The sequence below is a fragment of the Xyrauchen texanus genome, chromosome 29 (assembly GCF_025860055.1).
Source record: "Xyrauchen texanus isolate HMW12.3.18 chromosome 29, RBS_HiC_50CHRs, whole genome shotgun sequence".
NCBI lineage: Eukaryota > Metazoa > Chordata > Actinopteri > Cypriniformes > Catostomidae > Xyrauchen > Xyrauchen texanus.
Window position 1 is genome coordinate 27607685 of NC_068304.1, and position 27309 is coordinate 27634993.

Genomic DNA, 27309 nt, shown 5'->3' on the forward strand with positions numbered 1-27309 from the left:
TGAGGGGAACAGATGATCTCTTCTGAGTGGAACACACCCAAAAGTTGTGTACTGTATGTGTTAAAGGGCATTCAAAGAAGTGCAAACCTCTTATAAAATAATACAGACATTACTCACCTAAAGAGATACAATATAAGGTGCGGTAACACACACCAGCTCGATGAGGTTCAATGTCTCACACGAATACAATGACGCTTCAGCATTTTGAGTGCTTCAATTCAGGAATCCTCTTCAAAAGTCCCACTGTCTGACACAATCGTGCTTCTAAATGAGACACAAAGCCATCAATATGGGAAATTTTGCAACCTGATTAAATACAGGACAAAATGCAACTGACCTGTATGGGAATAAATAAGGGATGTCTGGCAAAAAGGGGGCAGATGAAAATCCTGCAGTAATAAACATTGCATATGTCATTTCTTTTTAAGTCATTTTCTGTGAAAAATGTGTTTATATTTGGATGCTCTCATGAAAAACATCCATTGATAAACACTCACGCATGGTAAACATATGCTAGTTTGCATTATTACTATGACAACATATGTAGACATGCTTGCAAAAGCGATTGCAGTCTGAACAGCAAAAAATTTGATCTGTCCTCATATAAACTGCAGTTTGAACAATCAGTATAAAAAAATCAAATTTGAGAAAGAAATCGGATTTTTCTTGCAGTGTGAACAAAGCCTTACATAATTAATTATCTCTATTGCAGTGACAGATAAACAGACTGACTCAGATAGACTCAGTTGTTACTTTAAAGGTGCACTCATGTCATCTTGGACTTACAGTGACACCTAGGTGTGTGGATGCAGCATCATTCAAAATCAATAGTTTTCAGTAACAGATGCCGGTGTAGAAATTCACTATTCACAATCAGCCATGATTAACTGAATCCAAAAGTGAAAGTGTCCAATAACAAGACAGTTAGATTAAGCGAGTAGTATTCAGCTGGTCGTGTGATTCTAAATGGCAGCCCTCATCAGGGCGCCCCTGCCCCATGTAGTATATAAAAAAGCATTTAATAGGTAATTGATATGACTAGAGTCCTCATCTCATGTGAGTGGTCATGATTCTATACATATGTTTCAAGATTACAATTCAATTCTTTGAGAGTAAACAGTTTTAGTGGGGGAAAAAATTACTGAGTTCACCTTTAAGAAGCTATTTCTACCTGATCTAAACCTTAAAGGGAGATTTGTCAACACACTCATGATGAAATCGTAAATATTCATACTACTTTTCTAAATTTGGCAAATTCGTATTTTATTGAATGACTTTCCCTACAGCCAATGACATCGCTCAACATCGTTTCAATCTAATATGACAAAATACTTGCTTCTGTCACACAGCAGCTTCCTATCTTGTTTACACACTACTGATAGGTTAGGTTTAGATAAGGGCATAATATTAATAAGTATGTCCTTGACGCCTCGTACACGGAACTCGCGCTTACTTCCGCATTACACATCTGGTCATTTGCACGCGATCTAATCATATTAATGCATTCATTTGAAATCGTACGACATCATTCGAAATCGGCAACTCGTTAAATATGCATGACTTTTCATGAGATATGGTTGGTTTTGTTTGTGTAACCTGATGTATTCAGGTCGATTCGGTGATGCTGTATAATATTTTAGTTTATTTAGAGGTTGCCACATGAATCACAATTTTTAGTTAACATTTATTTTCAGTGGATGTTTGTGGTTTCAAATGTCTTCTCAACAGAATGTTTGCACTTCCTGTGATCTCAAAGTTGCCCTCAAAATTGTGTTTAAACTTCCTTTTAGTCATCTCCTTTAGCACCATGGCAAATACTAGACTGGACCATAAATATCTGCTGCAGTATGAAAACAAACCTAAGAATAGTTTTCACATTTTTTGCAATCCTCATAAATGAAACAAGATAGAACCAGATCCATCTCAAGAATCATAATCACCACTTCTTATTACATTTATGCATTTGGCAGAGGCTTTTATCCAAAGCGACTTACAGTGCACTTATTACAGGGACAATCCCCCCAGAGCAACCTGGAGGTAAGTGCCTTGCTCAAGGGCCCAACAGTGGCATCTTGGTGGTGCTGGGGCTTGAACCCCCAACCTTCTGGTCAGTAACCCTGAGCCTCAACCACTAAGCCACCACTGCCCATTATTAGAAATACCTTTTATCATAAAGCCCCCTTGTAAAATCAAAAACACCAGACGATCACATGTCCATTTTCAGTGCAGTAACTGCTTGTGTCAAGATTACATTTTTACTGTTAATCTTAGCTTAGATCACCAGGTAAATGGGCTTTTTAAATATCAATAATGAACCATCAGGCCACCTTTCTAGCAGAATTCCAAGTCATTACTGCGACACATATAAAGCGATGGCCAGCAGTCAAGAAATTAGTGAGTATATAAGCAGGGACAGAAAATGAGCCGGATGGAGCTTTAATATGTTCGATTCCATGCTCTCAGGTCTGGGAGTGCGTTCCAATTAGCTAATTATAAGGAGATGCAGGAGAAATATCAGCATTTGAAAAAATCTGCTTTATCAGTTCATTACCCAGATTACAAATCCCCAGGCCACAGAACTCCAAATTATCTTGTAAGTAATGCACAATTCGCCAGACTCCCCACATAAACTTAGAGGGAGGTTGACTGATGTGAAAGACCCCAGCATCTGTGTCAGTCCAGAGACATTTTGGCAGGTTCTCTTCACGATGAGCTGGTAGTCACCTACCTGCAGGCTTTCTATTCACTGCTTGTTAAGTGTGGTTGATGTATTACACTGTCAGGGCCACCCAGTCAGACGGGGACTAGTGCTGCTGTCTGTGATTCAGACTGTGTTATTACCCTGTTCGTTTAGTTATTTGTACTTACACTTTGGTGTCCTATGACTTTTTTATTTATATATAAAGCATTATAGGCACAAATCCCATGTTTCTTGTTGTAGCAGCTTGTATCTAGCATAAACTTAACCAAGGATGAAAGGTATATTAGTTGGTTCTGTGTCATACATTTGATTTAATCGGAGTTGATATCTAACTGATTATAGTAAAAGACTATTTTAAAATATTAAATCGCTTTACTTACCAGAGATATTTTGTTCTCAATCCTGTTATGACATGATTTTCCCCATACTAAAAAAATATGTATAAATAATCTACAGCATGGTAGGATGACAATAAAATAATTGAATGTTATCATTGATGTGATGACTGCATCAATGCACCAACATCGTAACAGTTACAAAAATTGAACTATTAAGTTATATAACTATTTAGCCCCTACAAGTGAAAGCTTAATTTAGGCTATAATTACCACACTGTTACTTGCAATGTAATTTACTTGTAATTTTATATATGTATTTTGTCTATTTAATTTGTATGTATATTTAAAGGGATCATGACATGAGGGATCACATTTTCTTTGATCTTGAGACACTGTATAAGAGTTCATTGCACTATAAAAACTTACTGTAAGTTTCAGAACTCAAAACTTCCTTCTCGCTGCAAACAGAGCATTTGTTGAAACCAAGCTGCCAAAATGACTAATTCTCAACTTCCGCCACATTGTGATGTCACACTGTGATAGACATTTGCATCTGACCACCTCCACAACAACATATCAAAGCCTACTTTACCTTATCATTTCCGTGGCCCCTCCCAGTAGTGGTGAACAATGAGATGGCAAGGAGAGAGCAGGTCAGTCAAGAGCAGAGAGCCAATCATAACGATAAGTCTTAAAGGAGAAGTAGCACCAAAACTGAGCATTTCTGACAGAGGGTCAGAATGAGAGTGGAATAATGTTTTACAAATAAATGACTATATAATATATAAGTGTTGTCACGGTACCAAAATTTCAGATGTTGGTTTTGATACCAGTTCTCGATATAGGGTGACCAGATTCCTGCTTGTGAAAAACGGGACAGGCCCCTCCTAGCAAAAATGTAATAGGAGTATCCTTACCTAGGCGCAGATCAATGCGAAGTAGAGGATGCATCCGTATTTGTAACTGTTGTCACCCTGTAGTTTTCGCTGACAATTTTTCTCAGTGTGTGCTTGTCTTTCAAGAGTTTATCAATGAAGAGCAGTCAGTCCAAAATTAAGACATACAAAAAGCATTGCCTTCATGAGTCGAGATTTATCCAGTGTCCATGCTGCATTCATTAATGAGAACACACGCTCCACAGATGCAGATGTTCAAGGCAGGCATAAAACAAGAGTTAGAATATTTACAGTGAGGAAAATAAGTATTTGAACACCCTGCTATTTTGCAAGTTCTCCCACTTGGAAATCATGGAGGGGTCTGAAATTGTCATCGTAGGTGCATGTCCACTGTGAGAGACATAATCTAAAAAAAAAATCCAGAAATCACAATGTATGATTTTTTAACTATTTATTTGTATGATACAGCTGCAAATAAGTATTTGAACACCTGTCTATCAGCTAGAATTCTGACCCTCAAAGACCTGTTAGTCTGCCTTTAAAATGTCCACCTCCACTCCATTTATTATCCTAAATTAGATGCACCTGTTTGAGGTCGTTAGCTGCATAAAGACACCTGTCCACCCCATATAATCAGTAAGAATCCAACTACTAACATGGCCAAGACCAAAGAGCTGTCCAAAGACATTAGAGACAAAATTGTACACCTCCACAAGACTGGAAAGGGCTACGGGGAAATTGCCAAGCAGCTTGGTGAAAAAAGGTCCACTGTTGGAGCAATCATTAGAAAATGGAAGAAGCTAAACATGACTGTCAATCTCCCTCGGACTGGGGCTCCATGCAAGATCTCACCTCGTGGGGTCTCAATGATCCTAAGAAACGTGAGAAATCAGCCCAGAACTACACAGGAGGAGCTGGTCAATGACCTGAAAAGAGCTGGGACCACCGTTTCCAAGGTTACTGTTGGTAATACACTAAGACGTCATGGTTTGAAATCATGCATGGCATGGAAGGTTCCCCAGCTTAAACCAGCACATGTCAAGGCCCGTCTTAAGTTTGCCAATGACCATTTGGATGATCCAGAGGAGTCATGGGAGAAAGTCATGTGGTCAGATGAGACCAAAATAGAACTTTTTGGCCATAATTCCACTAACCGTGTTTGGAGGAAGAAGAATGATGAGTACCATCCCAAGAACACCATCCCTACTGTGAAGCATGGGGGTGGTAGCATCATGCTTTGCTTTGGGGGTGTTTTTCTGCACATGGGACAGGGCGACTGCACTGTATTAAGGAGAGGATGACCGGGGCCATGTATTGCGAGATTTTGGGGAACAACCTCCTTCCCTCAGTTAGAGCATTGAAGATGGGTCGAGGCTGGGTCTTCCAACATGACAATGACCCGAAGCACACAGCCAGGATAACCAAGGAGTGGCTCTGTAAGAAGCATATCAAGGTTCTGGCGTGGCCTAGCCAGTCTCCAGACCTAAACCCAATAGAGAATCTTTGGAGGGAGCTCAAACTCCGTGTTTCTCAGTGACAGCCCAGAAACCTGACTGATCTAGAGAAGATCTGTGTGGAGGAGTGGGCCAAAATCCCTCCTGCAGTGTGTGCAAACCTGGTGAAAAACTACAGGAAACATTTGACCTCTGTAATTGCAAACAAAGGCTACTGTACCAAATATTAACATTGATTTTCTCAGGTGTTCAAATACTTATTTGCTGCTGTCTCATACAAATAAATAGTTAAAAAATCATACATTGTGATTTCTGGATTTTTTTTTTTAGATTATGTCTCTCACAGTGGACATGCACCTACGATGACAATTTCAGACCCCTCCATGATTTCTAAGTGGGAGAACTTGCAAAATAGCAGGGTGTTCAAATACTTATTTTCCTCACTGTATGTGACTGAGAAAGCCACCTAGGCGATAGAGAAATTTTTTGCGATAGCAAAAATATGCTAATATGATAATGTGCTATTAAATTTATTTTTTATTATTTAATAATTATTTTAATAATTATAGATTAATCCTTATTATTATTTTCCAGAACTTTCCAGAACATTTTTTAAAGTTTAATTTCATCATCAAAATTGTTTCTAATCAATAAATTCTTAAACATTTTAATAAGTGAAAATAGAATGCCATTGCAATTCTTTTTTCTGCCAAACTTTGAGTTAACAGTCGTCTTGCTTGTGATATTTTGATATCTTTTATTATGACCTGGTTTTTTTAGCCGCAAGCTTCACTTTTCTGGATAAAGAGTTTGCAGGCACAGTGTGATCAAGTCATGTCTGAAATCTTATCTCTTTACACTGGCATTTGAGTCTGACAAATAAAATGTAGGACACACTTTTGAAGTGTTTGTATTTTAGAAAACTGGTGTTTGTGTATGTGGTCATTTTGAAATTGTATTTTTTAAATTTTATTACTGAAAAGCACTTTGGTCAACTCTTGTTTTAAATGTGATATAAATAAAGCTGAGCTGAGATTAAAAAGCAGATGCTGTGATTTTAATAGTCTACATTTAATACGCACATTACAGTGGATTGGTGCTCTGTTCTGTCAACTCATACAACGTGAATGGTTCTCAATGTTTGGAGTTTTTATGGATGAGCGGTCGGATGTATTTAAAGTATGCAGCTTTATTCACAGTTCACAGTTAGACTGCAGCCTTCAGTGGTTTAATAAATCACACTAGGATATGTTATGATTTTAATTTGATTAATTGTCGATTTCAGTGTACAAGGAGTAACAGAGCTTGTGTTCAAAATAAGCATGTGAGCATTTGAAACCTGTTGTGTGTCAGTCATACGGGTACAGTATAGTGTCGGTGCTTGGTACAGCAGAAACATTGGTATTGTTATATCTTTTTTTATTTTAGTATCGACTTGGTACCAAAGTACCAGTACCTTTAACAACACTATAATATATAAAATATATGTAATAAATGTAATATAATATACAGTATATATTATGTTTATTGTGCAATTTGTTTTTATAATTTTAGGCTACTATAATATAAGTGAACCTCAAGAAACATAAAATATATGCATATGGTATATATAAAAAGGCATGTAAAATTACAAAATCAAACTAATTGTCACGAATCCCGCCACTGTAGTTCCTTCCACTCACCAACAGAGGGGTCCATCAACTAAGTATTGACTTCAACACTCTGAATTCCATTTCCCATAATCCTCATACCTGGCTCTGATTACCTGCTCACCTGTTCCTCATCTTCTTACCTGTTCTCTCATTCTCTTCTTTAGTCACACCACGGCCCTGATCCTGATTAAAACATTCAGCATACAAAAAGTCAGCTTTGTGCCATTTCTAGGGAGCAGCATTATTTCAGTAAAATTAGCCTTTTTGATTGCTTAGGGATCCTGCACTGCATGGTCATCTGAAGATGTAGACTCAGCATCTTGCATTTTGAGATGGTTTCATATTGAATCCCTTTAAGCTTGAAAAATCTGTCTGCCAACAGAGGGTGGTCTGCAGATAGGTGAACCAGCTGATCTGCTATTAGTTCAATTTGTTATGGAATAAGTGGGCATAAACTGATTAAACACATTTTGCCAGACAGTCACGGCTAAGTACAGCATAATAACAGGTCAATCAATGAATGTCTGAATGAATGTCTGAAATTAAAAAACATTCTGTCTAAATTGCCTTCAAATCTATTCTGTTTCTTAGGTTTAGATTTGACTGGTTTTGCATGAAATCCTCACATCATAACCGTACTGATATTCAATGCAACCACAATAGCTCTCTTGCTCTGGTGATATTGCTTTTGATCTTTTTTTTTTAGCTTATAGATTATATCATTACTATCTATGGCTAATATATTAAATAGTTAGTATTGTTTTAAACCTTAAAATTCTTACCAGACATTTTTGTTGTTGTAGATACTGTAGACTAGGGTTGCAGTGGTATTCCGGTTGAAAATTGACGGTTATCATACCATGTATATTTGCTTATCTACAATATTGAGAGAAAAATGCAACCGGACGGAGAATTTTACCTGTGCGCGCATCTCCTTTCCTCCTCGTCTGCCTGTCAGACTTGTCAACTTGCACCACACACACACATGCAGTGGAGAAAATGTCAAAGAGAGGCAAGGGGGTCAGACTTTTTGCGGCCGCCCAAGTGATAGCCTATTTAGGACTGCCGAGGCAGATTTTATGATAATCTCGCAATCAGCAAAAGTATTTATTTTTTAATTGTTTTATAAATACAATAATTTGTTATTATTATTACTATTATTTAAGACTAGCTACACTGACCTGACCTAACAGGGCGAAGGGCGGGGCCAGGTCATGATGCTACACACCCAGCCCCTAATCTGGTTAATCAAGCCTACGAGAGGGATAAAGGCCGACTGGAGACTGCAGTGGGACCCAGAGAAAAAGATTTACGGGCAGCTGCCCGACACCTTTGTGTGTTTGTCTTTTTGTTTAAGTTCCTTATTAAAATATTATTTATATTGTCAAGCTGATTCTTGCCTCCTCCTTTCCATTAATACTTTTACATGGTAATGAGCAGCCTTTCCTACTATGTAATACATATGTTCTGTTTGAATTATGTTTGAAATTAGGAAACAAACGGGATAAGAATAGGCTCATATAAATAAGTAAATATGCTCTTCAATTTTTAAAAGGGGGGAGAGAAATCTTCCAGTAGATTTTGTTGTTGACATCAACAAAAATAATGTCACTTGATGTACTTGAAAATCATGTACAAAGCTATGCATCATAAAAGGAAATGCGACCCAGGATACATTAAATACAGGTTACGTTTTTACTACAGTGTGTCACCACTTGATTTCCAAAGTAAAATCTGGGTCCTGAAGCAAAACTAGTTGAGAACCACTGAGTTAAAGGTACAGACAGGAGCGCACCTACAGTATATGTTAATTATTAATTATCATAGGACATTACTTTAAAAGCTTACACAGCTGATGTTATTTTTAATTTAGTAGTTCATTTAACATGTCTTGTTAACATGATTTAGTTATATAACATGTTATAGTTGCATCATGTTTTTAATTCGGTTTATTATTATAATTCTGTTAGCTTATTTAATCTATTTATTTTCAAAAGGGAGACTTTTTTTACTCCTTCTTCAATTAAAAGTTTCAAGTTTAAATTATAATGAAGCATTTATTAACCAAAAAAATAATAATTCTGTATTCACTCCTTTAAGGGTCATTGTAACTGATAATTATAGTTGTGTAATACCGTATACCATGAAACCATGGTATTTTCTGAGATGTTATCGTACCGTAAAAATCTCATACTGTTGCAACCTTACTGTACACTATGTTCTTTGATTCTCTCAACAACAACAAAAAGAATAAGAAAAAACATCTGTCTCTCTCTTTCAAATTGAAATTAGCTTTATTGGCATTACTGTATACAATGTACAAATGTTGCCAAAGCATTCTGTAATATTAATAATAGAAATAAATAAATAATAATAATTTAGAAACGTATTATGTACTTAAAACAACATACAGGGTAGTGCACAAAGTGTAAAGAGAAGTAACTATAGAGAACAGTGTGTAACAGTAAATTAAACTGACACTTTCAGTATTTAGTGAGGGGTCACCCTCTCTCCCTCAGATCATGACAAGAAGACTGCACATCTACTTAGATATAAAATAGATTATCAATATAAATTGCTGCTAAATCTACAGATTCAGCCTTTTCTCTAAGAACATATAAGTAACATAGAGTTTCTCTATGTTACTCATTCTGCTGAATTCAGGCAATATCTGTTCTATTAGTGTAAAGTGTGCATTTCTAATGGTCTCATATTTTCTTCACTCACTGAGGAAGTGTAGTTCATCCTCTATGACTCCTTGAGTGCTGTGTGAATAGTCTGTTCTCTGTGGGTCTTCAGTTATGTCTGTGTCTACCCATCTATACCGCCAGACTTTGCTCTCTTACACAATTCTTTGTAAGGAGCTTCCAGTGATGGTAGTCTTTAATTTTGGTCAGATATGGTGCCAGATTGTATTTAAAAAAAAAGATTAAGAATACAGGAAGTGTAGTTTGTTTTGAATTTGTTTGTTTCTTTGAGTTATGTCAATAATGGAGATTTTCTTCTTGGGTTGTGTTTTGTGTTTGTATAAAATTTGCCTGCCTGAATTTAATTTAGCTTGTGTTTGTTGAAGAGAGGGAATGTAATCGGGAAAGGACCTCATGAACCAAGATTCGAAATCGGATCACGATGCATTAACACCACATGTCATGAGCGCAGCCCGCTAGGCTATTGCTCTGACATATTTTGGAAAGTCCGTAAATGTAAAAAAGATGTAGGCATAAATTAGGATGCTGGCAATGTTTACTCAAAAAAATACACTCAAATAAAAATTAAAACATCATTACTCGTTAAGAAAACGTAGAAGTTTATTGTTGGGTCAACTAAATAACTGGATTGATTGCTACACCAATAATGTTTATAAGTTAGTAGTACTGTTCGGGTTTACAGTTTAGACACATTAGTTGGAGGTGCAGCAGTGCTCTGCATGGGATCCAAAAGATGCACGTGAGGGAAGAGAGCCGGCATGCTTGTGAAGCTTCATCAACACAGATTGAGGACTCCGCTGCCGAGTATTCATCTGGTGAATATCCACACCCATGCCAACAGAATGGATGAACTGCTTCTGCTCACTCAAAAAAATAAGGACTTTTCTAACACTGCTGCTCTGTGTTTTACTGAAACCTGGCTGAATGAAGCGATCCCGGACAGTGCGTTACATGAAAGCCGGGCTTTCAGCTGTTCAGAGCGGATCGCATTGCGGAATCATCGGGGAAAATGAGAGGTGGTGGAACATGCTTTTGCATCAACGAAAGTTGGTGTACAGATGTAACAGCATTGAAAAAGATGTGCTGCCCTAATTTAGAAGCACTCTTCCTCAACTGTAAGCCTCTCTACTCGCCTTAAGACTCAAGTTCTATTCGCCTGAAGACTCGAGTTTTCCTCGTTTATTCTGTTGAGTGTGTACATCCCACCATAAGTATGCATGAACGTAGCGTTGCAACAGCTGGCTAATCACATCACAGACATGGAGCAACAATACCCGGACTCACTTGTTATTATTTGGGGAGATTTTAATAAAGCTAACCTCACCTGTGAACTGCCAAAATACAAACAACACATCACATGCCCCACCAGAGAAAGGACCACGGCTACACTGCTGTAAACGATATATATATCACTCTGTCCCACGTGCAGGTTTAGGACTCTTTGATCATTGTCTGGTTCAATTTCTCCCGGCCTACAAGCAGAAACTAGGATCAGCTAAGCCTGTAATGAGGACTGTAAAGATATTGAACAATGAAGCAGTGCTGGAACTACAAGCCTGCTTTGACTGCACTGATTGCAGTGTTTTTAAGGCTTCAGCCACAGACCTGGGCGAGCTCTCAGTTATTTTGACATCACATATCAGTTTCTGTGAGGATATGTGCATCCCTACTAGGACATTTTTATCATTCAATAATGATAGCCATGGTTTATAGGAATAATTCTAGAGTCTGTTGTGCGTAAATGTCCAAGGAGATCAGCAGTTACAGAAACACTCAAACCAGCCCATCTGGCACCAACAAACATCCATGCGAGTATCTAATCAGCCAATTGTGTGGCAGCAATGCAGTGCATAAAATCATTTTGATATTGGCCTGGAGCTTTATTTAATGTTCACATCAACCATCAGAATGGGGAAAAAAGTTTATCTCAGTGATTTGGACCGTCATGATTGTTGGTGCCAGATGGGCTGGTTTCAGTATTTCTGGAACTGCTGATCTACTGGGATTTTCACAGAGAACAGTCTCTTGAATTTACTCAGAATGGTGCCAAAAACAAAAAACATCCAGTGAGGGGAATTTCTGTGGATGGGAATACCTTGTTAATGAGAAAGGTCAACAGAGAATGGCCAGACTGGTTCAAACTGACAAAGTCTACGGTAACTCAGATTACCGCTCTGTACAATTGTGGTGAGAAGAATAGCATCTCAGAATGGTATTCTGAGATGCGGGTTGGCGATGTTTTGGCGGCATGATGGGGACCTACACAATATTAGGCAGGTGGATTTAAGGTTGTGTCTGATCAGTGTATATGACCAGTTGTTCTCTGTTTTGGCATGAATCCAGTTTGACAGTTGTGTAAAGTCTTGTTTTCTTGGCGATATTGGGTTAATTTGTAATTTATAATGCAACAAAATAGTTTGCCAAGATTACTGCTCACTGAAATGCGCCTGTATTTTTTGGGGTTAAATTTGTCAACTTGTTTGCAGATTGATTTCCAATTATCAGGAAAGTGTCCTGATTTTAAGAGCAAATTAAATAGAGAATGGCCTCATTCAGTTTGGGGCTGCCATGTTTCAACATCTCATTGCATATTCTATCTGAGCCACAAGATTTTTTCAGTGACATGGGGTTGTCCAAATGGTTTAATTGACCCTTTATTGTGCATTCCAGATTATATAGTTGGGAATTCAAAATTGTTTGGGTGGGGTTTTGTTCATTTTGTATATAAAGGTTTCCAAAATGTTTTGTCGATGTGTTACAGATGGGAATTTGTTCTTCTTTGCTGGACTTATATAAATTGTTCCATAATTCCCACAATTAATTTTGATTAACTGCTTCTTCTATATTGTTGAGCCTGGTTGTAATATGTTCGGGTCTTTTGCTTTTTAGCAGCGACTTAAGCATATGTTGATAGATGGTACATGTTAGTTGATTTGCATGGTCTTTGTGTTTTTATTTGATAACAATCGTAGCTCTTTTCTTAACATTTGACATAATTTATCAAACCAGTCAATTTTTGTGATTTCCTTTTTCTCCTGTTCAGTTTTATTTTATACAATGATTTAATGGCAACTCTGAAAAAAAAATGTTAGTCAATTGTTTTGTTGCCAAACTGATCCCAAATGTGGATTGTAGAAACACATCAATCATGTTCTCAGCATACATCCTGTGGAGTTCAGCTTCATACTGGGCTGGACTGTCTTCTCCAGAAGAATCTGGTTGGGAGGGGATATAGTTTAGACTTCTGCTTTGAAGATGGTACACAACTGACTGACTTGTTCAGACTAAAGACAATGTTACAGTGGTCTGAGAGAGGTAGTTGTGGCATCAATGTGAAGTTATTGATCTTGCTTTGGTCTAGATCTGTGATGGCATAGTCCACAGTGCTACTGCCTAAAGAGAGCAGTAGGTAAATCGACCCAGAAAAACACCCTTTGTTCTACCATTCACTATGTATATAACTACGATTTTACAGAGCTGCATAACTTGTTTTCCATTTCTATTTATTGTGTTGTCGTAGTTCTGACGTGGTTTAGTGTAACACTTATATTGATTTATATTTGTTATGTTAATAATATACTTATCTCCACCTGAACTAATATAATCCAGTTCTTTCCCAGTTCTTGACTTCAGATCCCCTATTTTCAGGATTGAGCCAAGATACTGAAACTTAATGATCTCAGATTGTAATGTGGAGAAGATACCCTCATTATAATAGGGTGACTCATGTGGGGGGGATGTAGGTGGCACACAGGTAAGTATCCTCGTCTGTACAAATTAGTTCCTTTTTATTTTAATCCAAATATGTGTTCTCCCTTTTTAACAGGCTGAATATAATGAAAATTATGTTCTTTAAACCAAACCATAATTATTCCTGAAAATCATCCATTTTTAACATGAGGGTGTTTCACTGATGGCATATGTAATTCTCTGTAGTTGTGTAGGTTTTAGACTCTATTCAACTCCATGTCTCAAGTAATATTATGATATCTGAACTATGTACAATATTTACAAAATCAGGGTTCTTGCTTTTTTTCTCCAAAAGCAGCTGAAAACATTCCCTGAATGTTGTAGCTTGTGATTTTAAGTGATGACATTGCGATTTTTAAACGAAGTACCTTAGAATAACAACTGTATAACAAAAAGAGAAGATAAAGTAAAATAAAAAAAGCGTAGCTGTCTGTCTGTCTGCCGGCATGCTGACTCACCCTCTCCTCACAGTCAGGGGTGTGTTCTCAGAGCTTTTCAATGTTACATCTTTGTTTGTTTTAGCAAATAGTCTCATGCCCTCTCGATGAATGTGGAGATGGTCACAAAGGTGCTCATGAGTGATACGCTGATGATTTACTATATGTACATTCTGCATGAGTGCACACACATCAGCTATCTCTGCATTAATGGCAATTATGATGTTTTGTGGAAGGCTCTGTGAGGCAGCAGTGTAGAGATGATGATTCTTCGTGCTGATTTCGCCACATTGATGAGAGCTTTGGCAGCATCCACTCTCCTGGTGCTGAGGTGTTCCCAAAACATGCTCTCTCAGCAGCTTCAAAGCAGAGTGAGAGGTGGGACACGAGAGTTTCCTTACAGTTCTCCTGGAGAACAGTTGTTTCTGGTCCAGATGGTTGACGTTAGAGTCACAGACGATGATGACGTTGTGTAGTCTCTTCACTTGTCTCTTCTCATGTTGTTGTGGTCTGTGGATATCTCTGTCTGGTGCTAAAGTCTTTTCTCTTGGAGTTCTGAGAAGCTTGAGAGACCTGAAAAACCTTATGCGTTGCATGGGATGGTGTTTTTGTATGTTGACACACTGCTGGTGTTGTGTTGTTTTTCTGATGTGTTCAGTGTTTGTGTGTAGCTGTTGTCTCATCTCCTCCAGTTGTTTCTCCAGCATATTGCTGTGTTGATCTCTCTTGATGAGCTCCTGTCTCAACCTTCTCGGCTACTCTCGTAGCTCCTGGTTGTTTTCCTCCAGCTGTCTGACAGCAGAGCAGAGCTATTGAAGTTGTTGCGTGCTGAGGTTGCTAGTCTAGTTTTGGAGCTGGCAGAGGTTGTTGGTAGGTTCCTCTTTAAACAGGAAGTAGTCCTGCTACAGCTCAGCGATGTTATCTCTCAAAGCCTTGATCATTGGCGATGCAGGAGAGACAGGGTGTCTATGTTCTACAGGGATGCTTGAGCTGAGGGCTTAGTTTGTGACTATTGTGGAGCAGGTCTCCACACTGCTCGTCACCTCAGGATCTTTTTTTAACTCCGGTCCGCAGAAAGCAGAGGTCTGGTAAAAGCACCTTGCTCCACGCACCCAGCAGGGGGCGGGTTAGAGACTGAGGAAGAGGTCCTAGAGAGGTGTCTTCGGAACTCATCAGCACTGGCCTACCAGGGATTAGCAGTCGCGGGGCCGGAGGCGAGGAAACTGCATCCGGGGAGCCGGTACTGTAGAGTTTTGGGGCCAGGGTGCCATGAGAATGGCGCGCACCGGCTGGGTGACCCAGGGTGTGAAGAAATCGCTCTTTAATGAGAATGAGGTTGCGGCAAATGAAACAAGGATTCTCCCGGGATGGAGTGGTCTTGGTACCACCTCCGGAGTGAACGTCTGACTGCCTGGGTCACCTGTCTCAGGAGCACTTCGGAGCTTTCCTGGTCCTGGAAGGGGTCCTGGAGACGGGGGGCATACGCCAGCCACCGAGGTGCATAATGCTGTGGCTGAGAGCTGGGCCTGGTTTGAGGCGGAGCTACCTGTTGTTTATCCGCAGGTGGACACCCTCGGCGAGCAGGCAGGGTGTGGGGCGCCATCTGCTTCTGGCCCTGACCCGAGGAACCGATCAAGTAGCCGGGATACGGGGACAGAAGTTTCCAGTCAGCGGCCCAGGAAAGCATAGCGGACATCTGCACATCAGCCTCAGACTGGGAGAGCAGACACGAAGGTGCAGCCCAGATGAGTCATCAGCATCAGATGCCGCTGTGATGCTCTCTGATGCAGCGCCGATATCGTCATCCAATTCCGGGGGCTCAAGGGAGAATGCCGGCTGGCCGCGAGGCAAGCCGCACTCATCCCGAGCTAAGATGGAAGCAAGCAAGCGTGCCAGGGGGAGGGTGGTTCGTGGGGATTTACCCCCGGCGAAACCGAGCTCGTCGTCATCCCCAAATCGCCTTTATCGCCAGACGGGTCATCCTCAATCCCGTGGGCAGAAGGAACGACACGGGGGGTGGCTGAAGTGGCTTTCTCCCTTGAGGAAAGAAAGCCACAACCGCAATGTAGCCATGGCTATGTTCTATCAACCGCATCCAGGAACTACACAGAGGCAGAAAAACATCTTTAAAAAGTTCTGAAAAGGACGTTCAACGCCTGCTGTGTATTGCTCTTTTATGAGTGGGAACTCAAACTCATTTTAGGAAGAGAAACACTCTTTCAGGCAATGAAAGCGCTGTCGAAGTGCCCAGGGGCATGGACTGCACAGCGTGCAGAGAGAGAAAACGCCAGCTGGAAAGCGCCGTAGATCCAGCAGCAGTGCTTCTTGTCAACAGAGGTGAGTGAAACAGTGGTGAACTCAGCTTTGCTGTTGCACAACCATTCAGCTCAGAAGAAAAATTCTGACTGGCACTCGCTGCCCCGTTTCCCTTTATACCCGTATGTCCGTGGCGGGGCATGCAAATTCTGTCTGCCAACTTGACATTGGCCAGGAGGTACATTTGGCGTCCCAGGAAGACCCCTTTTGTCACTTAATTCGACACAACGTTGAGTAACTGACAGAAGGGAATATTATTTCTTATATCTAAAAGAGAATGAAGATACCTTAACCATGCTTCCTCATTCCCACACTGACCATTCCTATTACATCCAGGCAGATGGTTGATCAGTGAAGAAAGCAGGTTACACCGAACTCTGTTGGGCTCTGTTCCACTGTAGTCAGACAGCAGCATCACTGGGTTCTCTCTCAGGATAATCTCTTTCATCTTCTTCTTATCTTTGATTGATAAAACTTCTTCTGGATACATTATCTCCAGCTCCTCTTCATTTTTGAAAGATGCTACTGCCTTAGTACTAACAGTGCTATCAGCAGTGCTAACTACCATGGAATGTTAACTTGGCTAGCAGTTAGCTTGATGTATTGAACATATGTAATTTTTATTTTTATTTTTTATCTTTACGTTTCATAGAGGTCTTACCTTAAAAATCTTCTACCTCTTTTGTTCTTAGTTTAGTTTCTAATCATTTAAGTGTTTGAGTCATTCTCTGGCAAAAATTTTAGTTACAGCTGGAGCTGAAATTTTTTGCTGCCAACTGCTATTGGAACTCTCTCTTTCTTTCTCTCTATTGTTCTCTTCTTCAACTTATCTGCCTTCAGAGAAGCTAAAAATACAGTCGCTACTGCAGTCAAACAGCATTTGTGATACAGCCTACACACATAGACAGGCTTGGTTCAAGGCACAGCATCATCATAACAGTTTTCATATGTGTGTGTGGATACTGGATGAGTTTCAATGATAATAGTTTAATAACAGAATTATTATTCTCTTAGGACGAGGTTTGGCACAGAGAGCTGCTGACAGCTAATTAATCTGTTCTTGTATAGCAAATATTACCACTGAGATTAAGGGAGAGTGAGAGGAAATAAATGCAAAATGATTCATTTATCATCTCTGAATTGCTTTACCAGGTACAGTATTAATATTGTGATCTGTTGCCAAGGAACATGTGTCACTGTGATAGTTGAATAGGAGGAGGAAGAAGAACAACAAAGTTACTGTTTTATAAACTAAACCTTGTGGTTTTTTATTTATTAACTTTTTTGTGCAAAAACTGAGATGAAGTGAGAGAATCAGTTTATGAATCAAAGATGACATCTGTAAAAGGGTGAATTGGTAAAACAGCACTTTTTGTGTATTCGGAATGGCTTGTAGGTCTTTTGTTAGGTTTTTAAATTCTGTTTTGGTACTGTATGTTTTAGGTAGTTTGGAGTACAGCATGGGATGCTCTGGGAGCCAGCAGTGCGGTGGATGACCTCCAGCATGTGGCCATCACAGCTGGATCTTACACTTGTGACCATCTGCCGTGTGTGACCAAGGGTGAGCGGATCATATGTGCGCACAAACTCACACACCGTTTCATCTATAACACACATAAAGGGGCGGCTGTGGCTCAGGTGGTGGAGCGGGTCGGATGCTAATCACAGGGTTGGCGGTTCGATTCCCGGCCCACACGACTCCACATGCCGAAGTGTCCTTGGGCAAGACACTGAACCCCAAGTTGCTCCCAATGGCAGGCTAGCGCCTTGCATGGCAGCTCTGCCGTCATTGGTGTATGAGTGTGTGTGTGAATGGGTGATTGGGATACAGTGTAAAGTGCTTTGGTAACCTCGAAGGTTAAAAAAAGCGCTATATAAGTGCACATCATTTACCATAAAGAGTGCTGCATGTGCATTCAAGATTTTTACATTTTTTTATTTGTGCTCCCCCCTTTTGTTTTTATGTCTACATTGCAAAAATCTATTGAAACGTTGTTACAATAAGGTACATTTACTTGAGATTTAAAAATGCATAAAATATATTTAATAAATAATGAAAATAAATACATAAAGTTTACTTTTATTTCTCTTACCCTATTGGTAGATAATTTCTTCTTGTTTTAAGCATAAATTTAACACAACTGAGTGTGTTTTTTGATTAAAACAACTGAAAACTTTTTGCCAGTGAGATAAGAAAAGTTAACTTATTCTTAATAAATTAATTCTCAACTCTAATTTTCATCTTGCATAATTTGATTCTCAAGTAAATAAAAAAAAGTTACTGTAAAGGGGTTTAGATAACTCCTCCACCCTCTCAGGCGACGACAGCCACTCCTCCCCGGGCGGACCAGAGTCAGACCCACAACCACCGGCGGACAGAACGCCCCTCTGCGTTCCCGGCGACTCGTGGGGACACTCCTCCGCCCCTGGCAGCGGCCCTACCGCTCTAGGTGGTCGGGGAGTCACTTCCCTCCTCCCCTTGTGGACGGCGTTCTTCTTTCGACCCCTCCGCATTTCTGGGGGATGGCAGGGTTCTCCTCCGCCCCTGGCAGGGGCTCCATCTCTCCAGGCGGTCGGGGAGACCAGTCCCCACTCGCCTCGCGGACGGCGGCTGTTTACCGCATCCAGTCTACTCCCCTGGGTGGCCGGCAGTGTCGAGGACTCCGCGACGGGCATCCCTCCTCCTTCCCGGGTTTCGGCACCAGTGTCAAGGGATTTAGATGGGCAAGGAGGAGGCGAGAACCGGCTTCACAATATAAATAATAGTTTAATGAGAAACTTAAAAGACACAGTTACCTAACCTAATAAAATGTATCCTGCTTGAAGCATGTTTAGATTTTTGGAGGGAAACAAGAGAAAATATACTGATTGAAAAGAATGTTCATATATTTTTCCTAGAAAACAAGACATAAATACAGCCTAAATACAGAATACTGATAGAATTAATTAATTTATTTATTTATCATTTTATTTTATTATTTTATTTTGTAGTGCATTATACAGTGCATCCGGAAAGTATTCACAGCACTTCACTTTTTCTACATTTTGTTATGTTACAGCCTTATTCCAAAATTGATTAAATTCATTATTTTCCTCAAAATTCTACAAGCAATACCCCATAATGACAACGTGAAAGCAAATTTATTAAAAATAAAAAATGTAAAAAATCACATGTACCTAAGTATTCACAGCCTTTGCTCAATAATTTGTTGAAGCACCTTTGGCATCAATTACAGCCTTTTTGTGTATGATGCTACAACCTTGGCACACCTATTTTTGGGCGGTTTCTCCCATTCTTCTTTGCAGGACCTCTCAAGCTCCATCAGGTTGGATGGGGAGCGTACCAGGCTACTCAAGAGGTAGTCACACTAGTGCTACCTCTTGCAAATCAGCACAGCCATTTTCAGATCTCCCCAGAGATGTTAAAGTTGGGCTCTGGCTGGGCCACTCAAGAACATTCACAGAGTTGTCCCGTAGCCACTCCTTTGTTATCTTGGCTGTGTGCTTAGGGTCGTTGTCCTGTTGGAAGATGGACCTTCACCCCAGTCTGAGGTCCAGAGCTCTCTGGAGCAAGTTTTCATCAAGGATGTCTCTGTACATTGCTGCATTCATCTTTCCCTCGATCCTGACTAGTCTCCCAGTTCCTGCTGCTGGAAAACATCCCCACAGCATGATGCTGCCACCACCATGCTTCACTGTAGGGATGGTATTGGCCAGATGATGAGCGGTGCCTGGTTTCCTCCAGACATGACATTTGCCATTCAGGCTAAAGAGTTCAATCTTTGTTTCATCAGACCAGAGAATTTTGTTTCTCATGGTCTGAGAGTCCTTCAGGTGCCTTTTGGCAAACTCCGTGCAGGCTGTCATGTGCCTTTTACCGAGGAGTGGCTTCCGTCTAGCCACTCTACCATACAGGCCTGATTGGTGGAGTGCTGCAGGGATGGTTGTTCTTCTGGAAGGTTCTCCTCTCTCCACAGAGAAACACTGGAGCTCGGTCAGAGTGACCATGAGGTTCTTGGTCACCTCCCTGACTAAGGCCCTTCTCCCCCGATCTCTCCGTTTGGCCAGGGGGCCAGCTCTAGGAAGAGTCCTGGTAGTTCCAAACTTCTTTCATTTACGGATGATGGAGGCCACTGTGCTAATGGGACCTATCTGTGGTCTAATGGGACCTATCTGTGCCTCGATACAATCCTGTCTCGGAGGTCTACAGACAATTCCTTGGACTTCATGGCTTGGTTTGTGCTCTGACATCTACTGTTAACTGTGGGACCTTATATAGACAGGTGTGTGCCTTTCCAAATCATGTCCAATCAACTGAATTTACCACAGGTGGACTCAAATCAAGTTCAAGGATGATCAGTGGAAACAGGATGCACATGAGCTCAATTTTGAGTGTCATGGCAAAGGCTGTGAATACTTATGTACATGTGATTTTTTCTTTTTTTTCTTTTTAATAAATTTGCAAAGATTTCAAACAAAGTTCTTTCACGTTGTCATTATGGGGTATTTTTTTAGAATTTTGAGGAAAATAATTTAATTCATTTTGGAATAAGGCATCTGAGGCAAACATCCTATATTGTATTATCATTTTACTTGATGATATGGAGCTGAAATCTAATTCAAAGTGATCTTTTTGATAACATTTTACATTCATTCTCAAGAGGCCACACTCAGGCTCTCACATATCCTCTCATTTACAATCTCTACCTTTTTCTGTCTCTGTTTAATTCCCACTCTCAGGTAATGACCAGGCATAGCACCAACCCTGGAGATGCCGAAGAGAAGAGATATTCTTGCCATCGTATTGATTGTGTTACCATGGACCCTCCTCATCACTGTGTGGCACCAAAGTGCAATTGCACCTCTGCTTGCCATCCGAAAGGGTACAAACAGTGTTAATATACATTGATATAAAGTTCTGTTGTCAATGCCAATTACAAAAAAAAAATAAATAAATAAATAATATATAATAAAAAATATATATATATATATATATATATATATTTCAAACTGTTTAATCACTCAAAAAAATCTTACAATTCGGTTAGTTTAGGAGTAAGGGTAGGGTTAGGATTGGGGGTTAGATTTTGGTTTCGGGGTAACGGTTGGGTTGGGTTAGGGGTAAAGTTAACAGTGTAACTACAAATGTAATAAAATGCAGGAACTTTAAATGTAATAACATTGCAACAACATGTATGTACATAATAAGTGGATTGTAGCAAATGGTGAATGACATAGTAGTTAAGGCCACCTAATATAAAGTGGGTCCAAAATATTAATAATTAATAATTTAGACATAAATAATAAGGATTTATTATTCCACCTAAAAAAAAATAATGGTAAGTATAATGGTAAAAGTCACCCATTTTACATCTCATCTGGAGTTGACTTTAGACTTGAGCTTGCGTATACAGAATGCTGCGTTTTATGTACAATACTTGTGTTTTGTCCTACCTGTGACATGACGCGGCAGGCACTTCTCATCGGGTGTGCAACACCCTTAGAAGACTCTCAGATAAACTCAGATTTATTGATTTACCTGTGCCTTATAAGAACCCCTTTCTCTTTTACAAATACAGTCCTGCTTCAAGTAAATTTGCATATTATTCCTCTCACTGAAAATCATCTTTTAAACAGTGTTAAAGAGGTGCTAACCAAGATGTTTTCCATGAAACACGAATTAAAATTAGTTTTCTCTCCAAAAAAAATATTTTTTTATTAGTCTCTCAGCATAGTACACTTTCATTTCATGTGACCCATTTTAAAAAGTCACTATACATACAATGTATGTTCTGCAGATAAAAACTTCTACTTTCCTCCACTTAGCTAGCTGAGTTTCTGAGTACATGGGCCTCATTTTAAGAATTCAAATGACTCCAATGAAATTATCCAGCAGCTTTCGAGAGGTCCTCATTCATTCGAAAGATAAACTGCAAAAGATTTTTTTCAATAAAACCCTCACTGTGGTGAATTTCTGGTGGCTTTAAGTAAAAATAACCAGTTAGCATATCTACACAGTTTATTTTAGCACCCACATTGAAACACTTATGTAAGTAATGATTCACACACATGACAAGCTGTACACATATATTGTTATTTAAGGGCTTATGGGGGCAAAGCCTACAAAGTAATACTTCACAACGATCCATCACTCTCTGGCCATCTCGAGCTCCTCCTACATGGAGTAACACAACCAACACTTGATGACCCATGTATTTGTACATCAACAGGGTTGGGAGGGTTACTTTTGAAATGTATTCCTCTACAGATTACAGAATACATGCTTTAAAATGTAATTTGAAACGTGTTAGATTATTCTAAAGACTTTGGATTACTTCAGCACTGGTAGATTTTTTCACTTGTTTTGACTATAAAAACAGTACAGTAAGACAAAATACACATGTTAAAAATACATTCTCAGAAAAACTTAAATATCTTATGCGGTGTTGTTTCTAAAACAAGATCAATCAAATGTATCTTGTTTTAATGATTTTTAGATATTTTTACAACAAAGCAATCAAAAAATTATTATCAAGAATAGGATTTTTTCTTCTAATATATGGATATTTTAGAAAAAAGAAATTGTGATCCAATGTGAATTTTCTTGATAAAAAACATTTATCTTGCCTGGTATCTTGCATGTAAAATGGCTAGAAATAGCATTTTACACAAGGTTTATTTCTATTTCTTCTGCTTCAAACTTACTTCAAACTTACTTCTCTGTCTGCTCGTATGAATGTAACAATCATAAGAAAGTGTTTCACCGCTGTTCAAATGCACTTTGGATCGCATGATTTATATGTAAAAAAAAAAATTCATCTGAAAGGACTAAATATTAAATGAAACAAATGACAATAAAATGAAAATTATCTCTTCAGTAATCAAAACACTTTTTAAATGTAACTGTATTCTAATTACCAATTATTTAAATTGTAACTGTAGTGAAATACAGTAATACATATATTTTGTATTTTAAATACGTTATCCCTTTACATGTATTTCAATACTCCCCAAAACTGCACATGAATACCATCAGTTATTGGAGATTTAGATATGTATATTCATAGAACCTATCAAGAAGCGATTATCATGGGTCTGTATGATGCCTAGGAGGAAGAGAACATCTGGACTGTTAATAGAGAATGCTAATCTACGTGGTGCTAAAATGTCTAAAGTGAGAGCAGGGAACTAATTGAACAGTGATAAAAATCTGAAATGTGAGATGCCACCATCATTTCTGTCCTATATTAGCTACAGTATCAGTGCGATCACCATCATTTTGTGACAAGTGCAAATATTCTGAAAAAAGATATTTGCTAATACTCCATAAACATTCCTAGCAAAAGCTATCTTGTATGCTTTATTAAAGACTCCATGAAATGGTTTGACAAGCACATTGGTTTGCTATTTACTGGTATTATTGCAAGTCAATGAGAGGTAGTGTTAGAGCAGTGTTTCCCAACCTTTTTTCTGTCATGGCACACTATTTATGAACAAAAACTCCTCTATCCCACTTTCCCACATAACCATTGTCACGAACAGTAGGTATGCTGTATAATGAGGTCACAGGTGGCAAGAGCGCTAATTGGGTAATGAAAAAACAACAAATTTGCTTCTTTTCTAATTTGTAGATTTGTTCTTGCAAATTAATTCTTGCAATGCCACAGCAAATAATATTTTTTTATTTATGTATTTATTTACTGCGCTCCAGACTAACATTTAAGAGCAGTAGCACTGGTGCCACCAAATTCTACAGATGTTCGCATCAGTACCGGAGTTGGTCGACCTGGTGTTGAGTGGAAAAAAACGTTTGGAACGTTTGCCATTTGATCATTCTCATACGCAACAAAAAGCAACAGCACACAGTCAGATAGTTGGCCAACTATGTAGTCACACTAGTGCTACCTCTTGCAAAGTTTAATCACACTGCTAGGAAAATATTTAGTCGCAGTCTGGAGCCCTGATTTATTTTGTGCAATCTGATCATTTTCCAAGACACACCTGAACATCTTTTACGGCACACTAGTGTGCCACGACACGGTGGTTGGGAAACACTGTATTAGAGGGAGTAGACATGCTCATTCTTGAAAGCATTTAAATGGATAGTTCACCCAAAGTATAGTTCACCCTTTAATTGGACAAAAATGTGGACATACCTCTAAGTGTAAGATTCTTAAAATTGTCTTCACTTTTTATATATATATATATATATATATATATATATATATATATATATATATATATATATATATATATATATATTATTATTATTTTTTATATATATATAAAAGTTTTTAGACATCTGCTAAATATTAATTTTGTGAAGTTTTAGAAATACACTAGCATGTAGATGGCCTCAAAACTATCAGACATGGACTTAAAGACCACTCCAAATATTTCTTAAATCAGCATCTCAGTATGGCAGCCATTCCATTCCAGTGTCTGTTGAATTCCAGCACAAGCACACCTAATTCTACTTAACGAGGTACTGATTAGGTGATCAGTTGAACCTAATTTTATTTAACAAGGAAAAGTATTAAAAAAAAAAACACTGCTGTGGTCATCACTGTCCTCTTGCAATAGGACCAGCTGGATAATAAAAACAGTGCTAGTAGTACCTCAAAAGTAATTTTATAAAAAAAATCTATTGATCATACAAAAAAGTTTCAGTGAGGAAAAGAGGGGTTCATGGCTTTACTGACAGAGGGATACAGTGAGCATCAGGTTGCTTCCATCTTTAAAATTTCAAAGATGGTGGTTCATAAGAACAAGGTCATGTTGCAGACATTGGGGACAACAAAGCTACTGACCGGCAGTGACGACTCTCCACTGACCGGGATGACCGCCAACTCTTTCGAACGTCACTCAACAACCGTAGGATGACTTTAAGGGACCTAAAAAAGAAAAGGGGCAGAGCTGAAGTTGTGTAAAGCTAGAAAAAAGCCCTTCATTAATGAGAAGCAAAGAAGAGCCAAGCTGAGGTTTACAAAAGGCCATAAGGATTGGACCATAGAGGACTAGAGCAAGGTCATCTTCCCTGATGAGTCCAGTTTTCAGCTTTGCCCAACACCTGGTCATCTAATGGTTAGAAGGAGACCTAGAGAGGCCTACAAGCCACAGTGTCTCACACCCACTGTGAAATTTTGTGGAGGATCGGAGATGATTTGGGAGTGTTTAAGCAAGGCTGGAGTTGGGCAGATTCATCTTTGTGAAGGATACATGAATCAAGCCACGAACAAGGTTATCCTGGAAAAAACTTGCTTCCTTCTGCTATTACTATGTTCCCCAACTTTGAGAATTGTTTTTTCCAAATATTGAATTCTGAACTCTTCCTAAGTTAAAACTTATTGTGTTTAAAAATGAATATGTAATTCTCTTCTTTGCATTATTCGAGGTCTGAAAACACAGCATCTTTTTTGTTATTTTACCAGTTGTAATTTTATGCAAATAAATGCTCTAAATGACAGTATTTTTATTTGGAATTTGAGAGAAAACTTGTCAGTAGTTTATAGAATATATAAAACAAAAAAATCATTTTACTCAAACACATACCTATAAATAGTAATTCCAGATAAACCGATAATGTGCAGTGGTCTCTAAATATTTTCCCAGAGCTGCAGATTTAAAGGGATAGTTCTGTCATAGTTTAAACACAACTCGTGCTGTTTCAAACTTGTGTTACTTTTTCTGTGGAACACAAAAGGGAATGCTTGGCAGAACAGAGTTTACCTCATTTACAATTCACTTTCATTGCATTTTTCTTTTCTAATCAATGAAAGTGGATCGTGATTGAAGCAAACATTCTGCCTAACATGTCCTTTTGTGTTCCTCAGAAGAAATACATTTGGGTTTGGGATGAGATAAGAGTGAGTAAATGATGACAGAATGTCATTTTTTATTTTTTGTCAACTATCCCTTTTAAGGATTAAAATGTAGATCAAGGAGAAGTCAACTTGGGCATTATGGGTTTGAATAAGTGCCATCTACCCCTATGGAGTATTTTGATCTTATGGTTCCTGCTTTCACCCTCTTCAGTCTGTCACCATCTAGTAAAAGAGATCTTAATCATACCAGAACGACTAACCATCCACCGACAATGGCTAGCAGGTACTCCTCTAAGGTTTGTGGCATGTGTCAGGCATGGTAAGAGCAGCCCTGGGGTGTGCTAATGTCTTAATTGTCTTTCTATGACCTGCAGATGTTGGGACAGAGACCAGACATGAAACTGGTGCAGCCACGGACTCAAAGGAATACTGCTCACAAGACAAGGACATAGTGGAGGTGGTCCGTACGGAGTATGTGTACACAAGACCTCCACCCTGGTCTGATGTATTGCCCACCATCCATGTCATCACCCCGACATATAGCCGTCCAGTTCAGAAGGCCGAGCTTACACGATTGGCCAACACCTTCCTCCATGTGCCCAACCTTCACTGGATCCTCGTGGAGGACTCTCAGAGAAGAACCCCTCTAGTCACAAGGTTGCTTAGGGAGACGGGGCTTAACTACACACACCTCAATGTGGAGACCCCACGGAACTATAAACTGCGAGGGGACATGAGAGATCCCCGGATTCCTCGAGGAACCATGCAGAGGAACCTGGCTCTCAGATGGTTACGGGAGACCTTCAACTCCAACAGCAGCCAGTCTGGAATTGTCTACTTTGCAGATGATGATAATACATACAGCTTAGAGCTCTTTGAGGAGGTGAGTTAAGACAGGATTCATAAATTTGTGAACAGTAGCATCAATTAATGGGTGTTGTAAAGTGACTGCACTTCCAAGGACTCTGCGTTGATTAAATAATAAGCTTTGTCTGAGTATTTCTACTGCATGTCCATCTGTTTTAGTATATTATATTCACATCCATTACCAAGTGTAACTCCTTTATAGCAGGATAAAATACTGTGTTTCATTTTCTACATTCATTACATGGATGTAGTTGGTATGAAATACTTTTGAAAAGTTTGAAATGTCTTGCAGTGTTACATGCTATGCTATATCTACAACTATTTAAACAGCATTTTGCTAATTCTTTTATATTTATGCATGCAGAT

At 39.1% G+C, this 27309-nt stretch overlaps 1 protein-coding gene across 1 annotated transcript in view; it reads left to right on the plus strand.

The window, feature by feature from the left end:
• Positions 1-27309, plus strand: part of LOC127622943 (galactosylgalactosylxylosylprotein 3-beta-glucuronosyltransferase 1) — an 81623-nt gene that overhangs the window by 39439 nt on the left and 14875 nt on the right. The window contains exons 2-4 of the mRNA XM_052097135.1: positions 17696-17813; positions 20993-21135; positions 26451-26959. Of these exons, the coding sequence (XP_051953095.1) occupies positions 21024-21135; positions 26451-26959 (621 nt within the window). The 5' untranslated portion in view covers positions 17696-17813; positions 20993-21023. The remainder of the gene's footprint in view (positions 1-17695; positions 17814-20992; positions 21136-26450; positions 26960-27309) is intronic.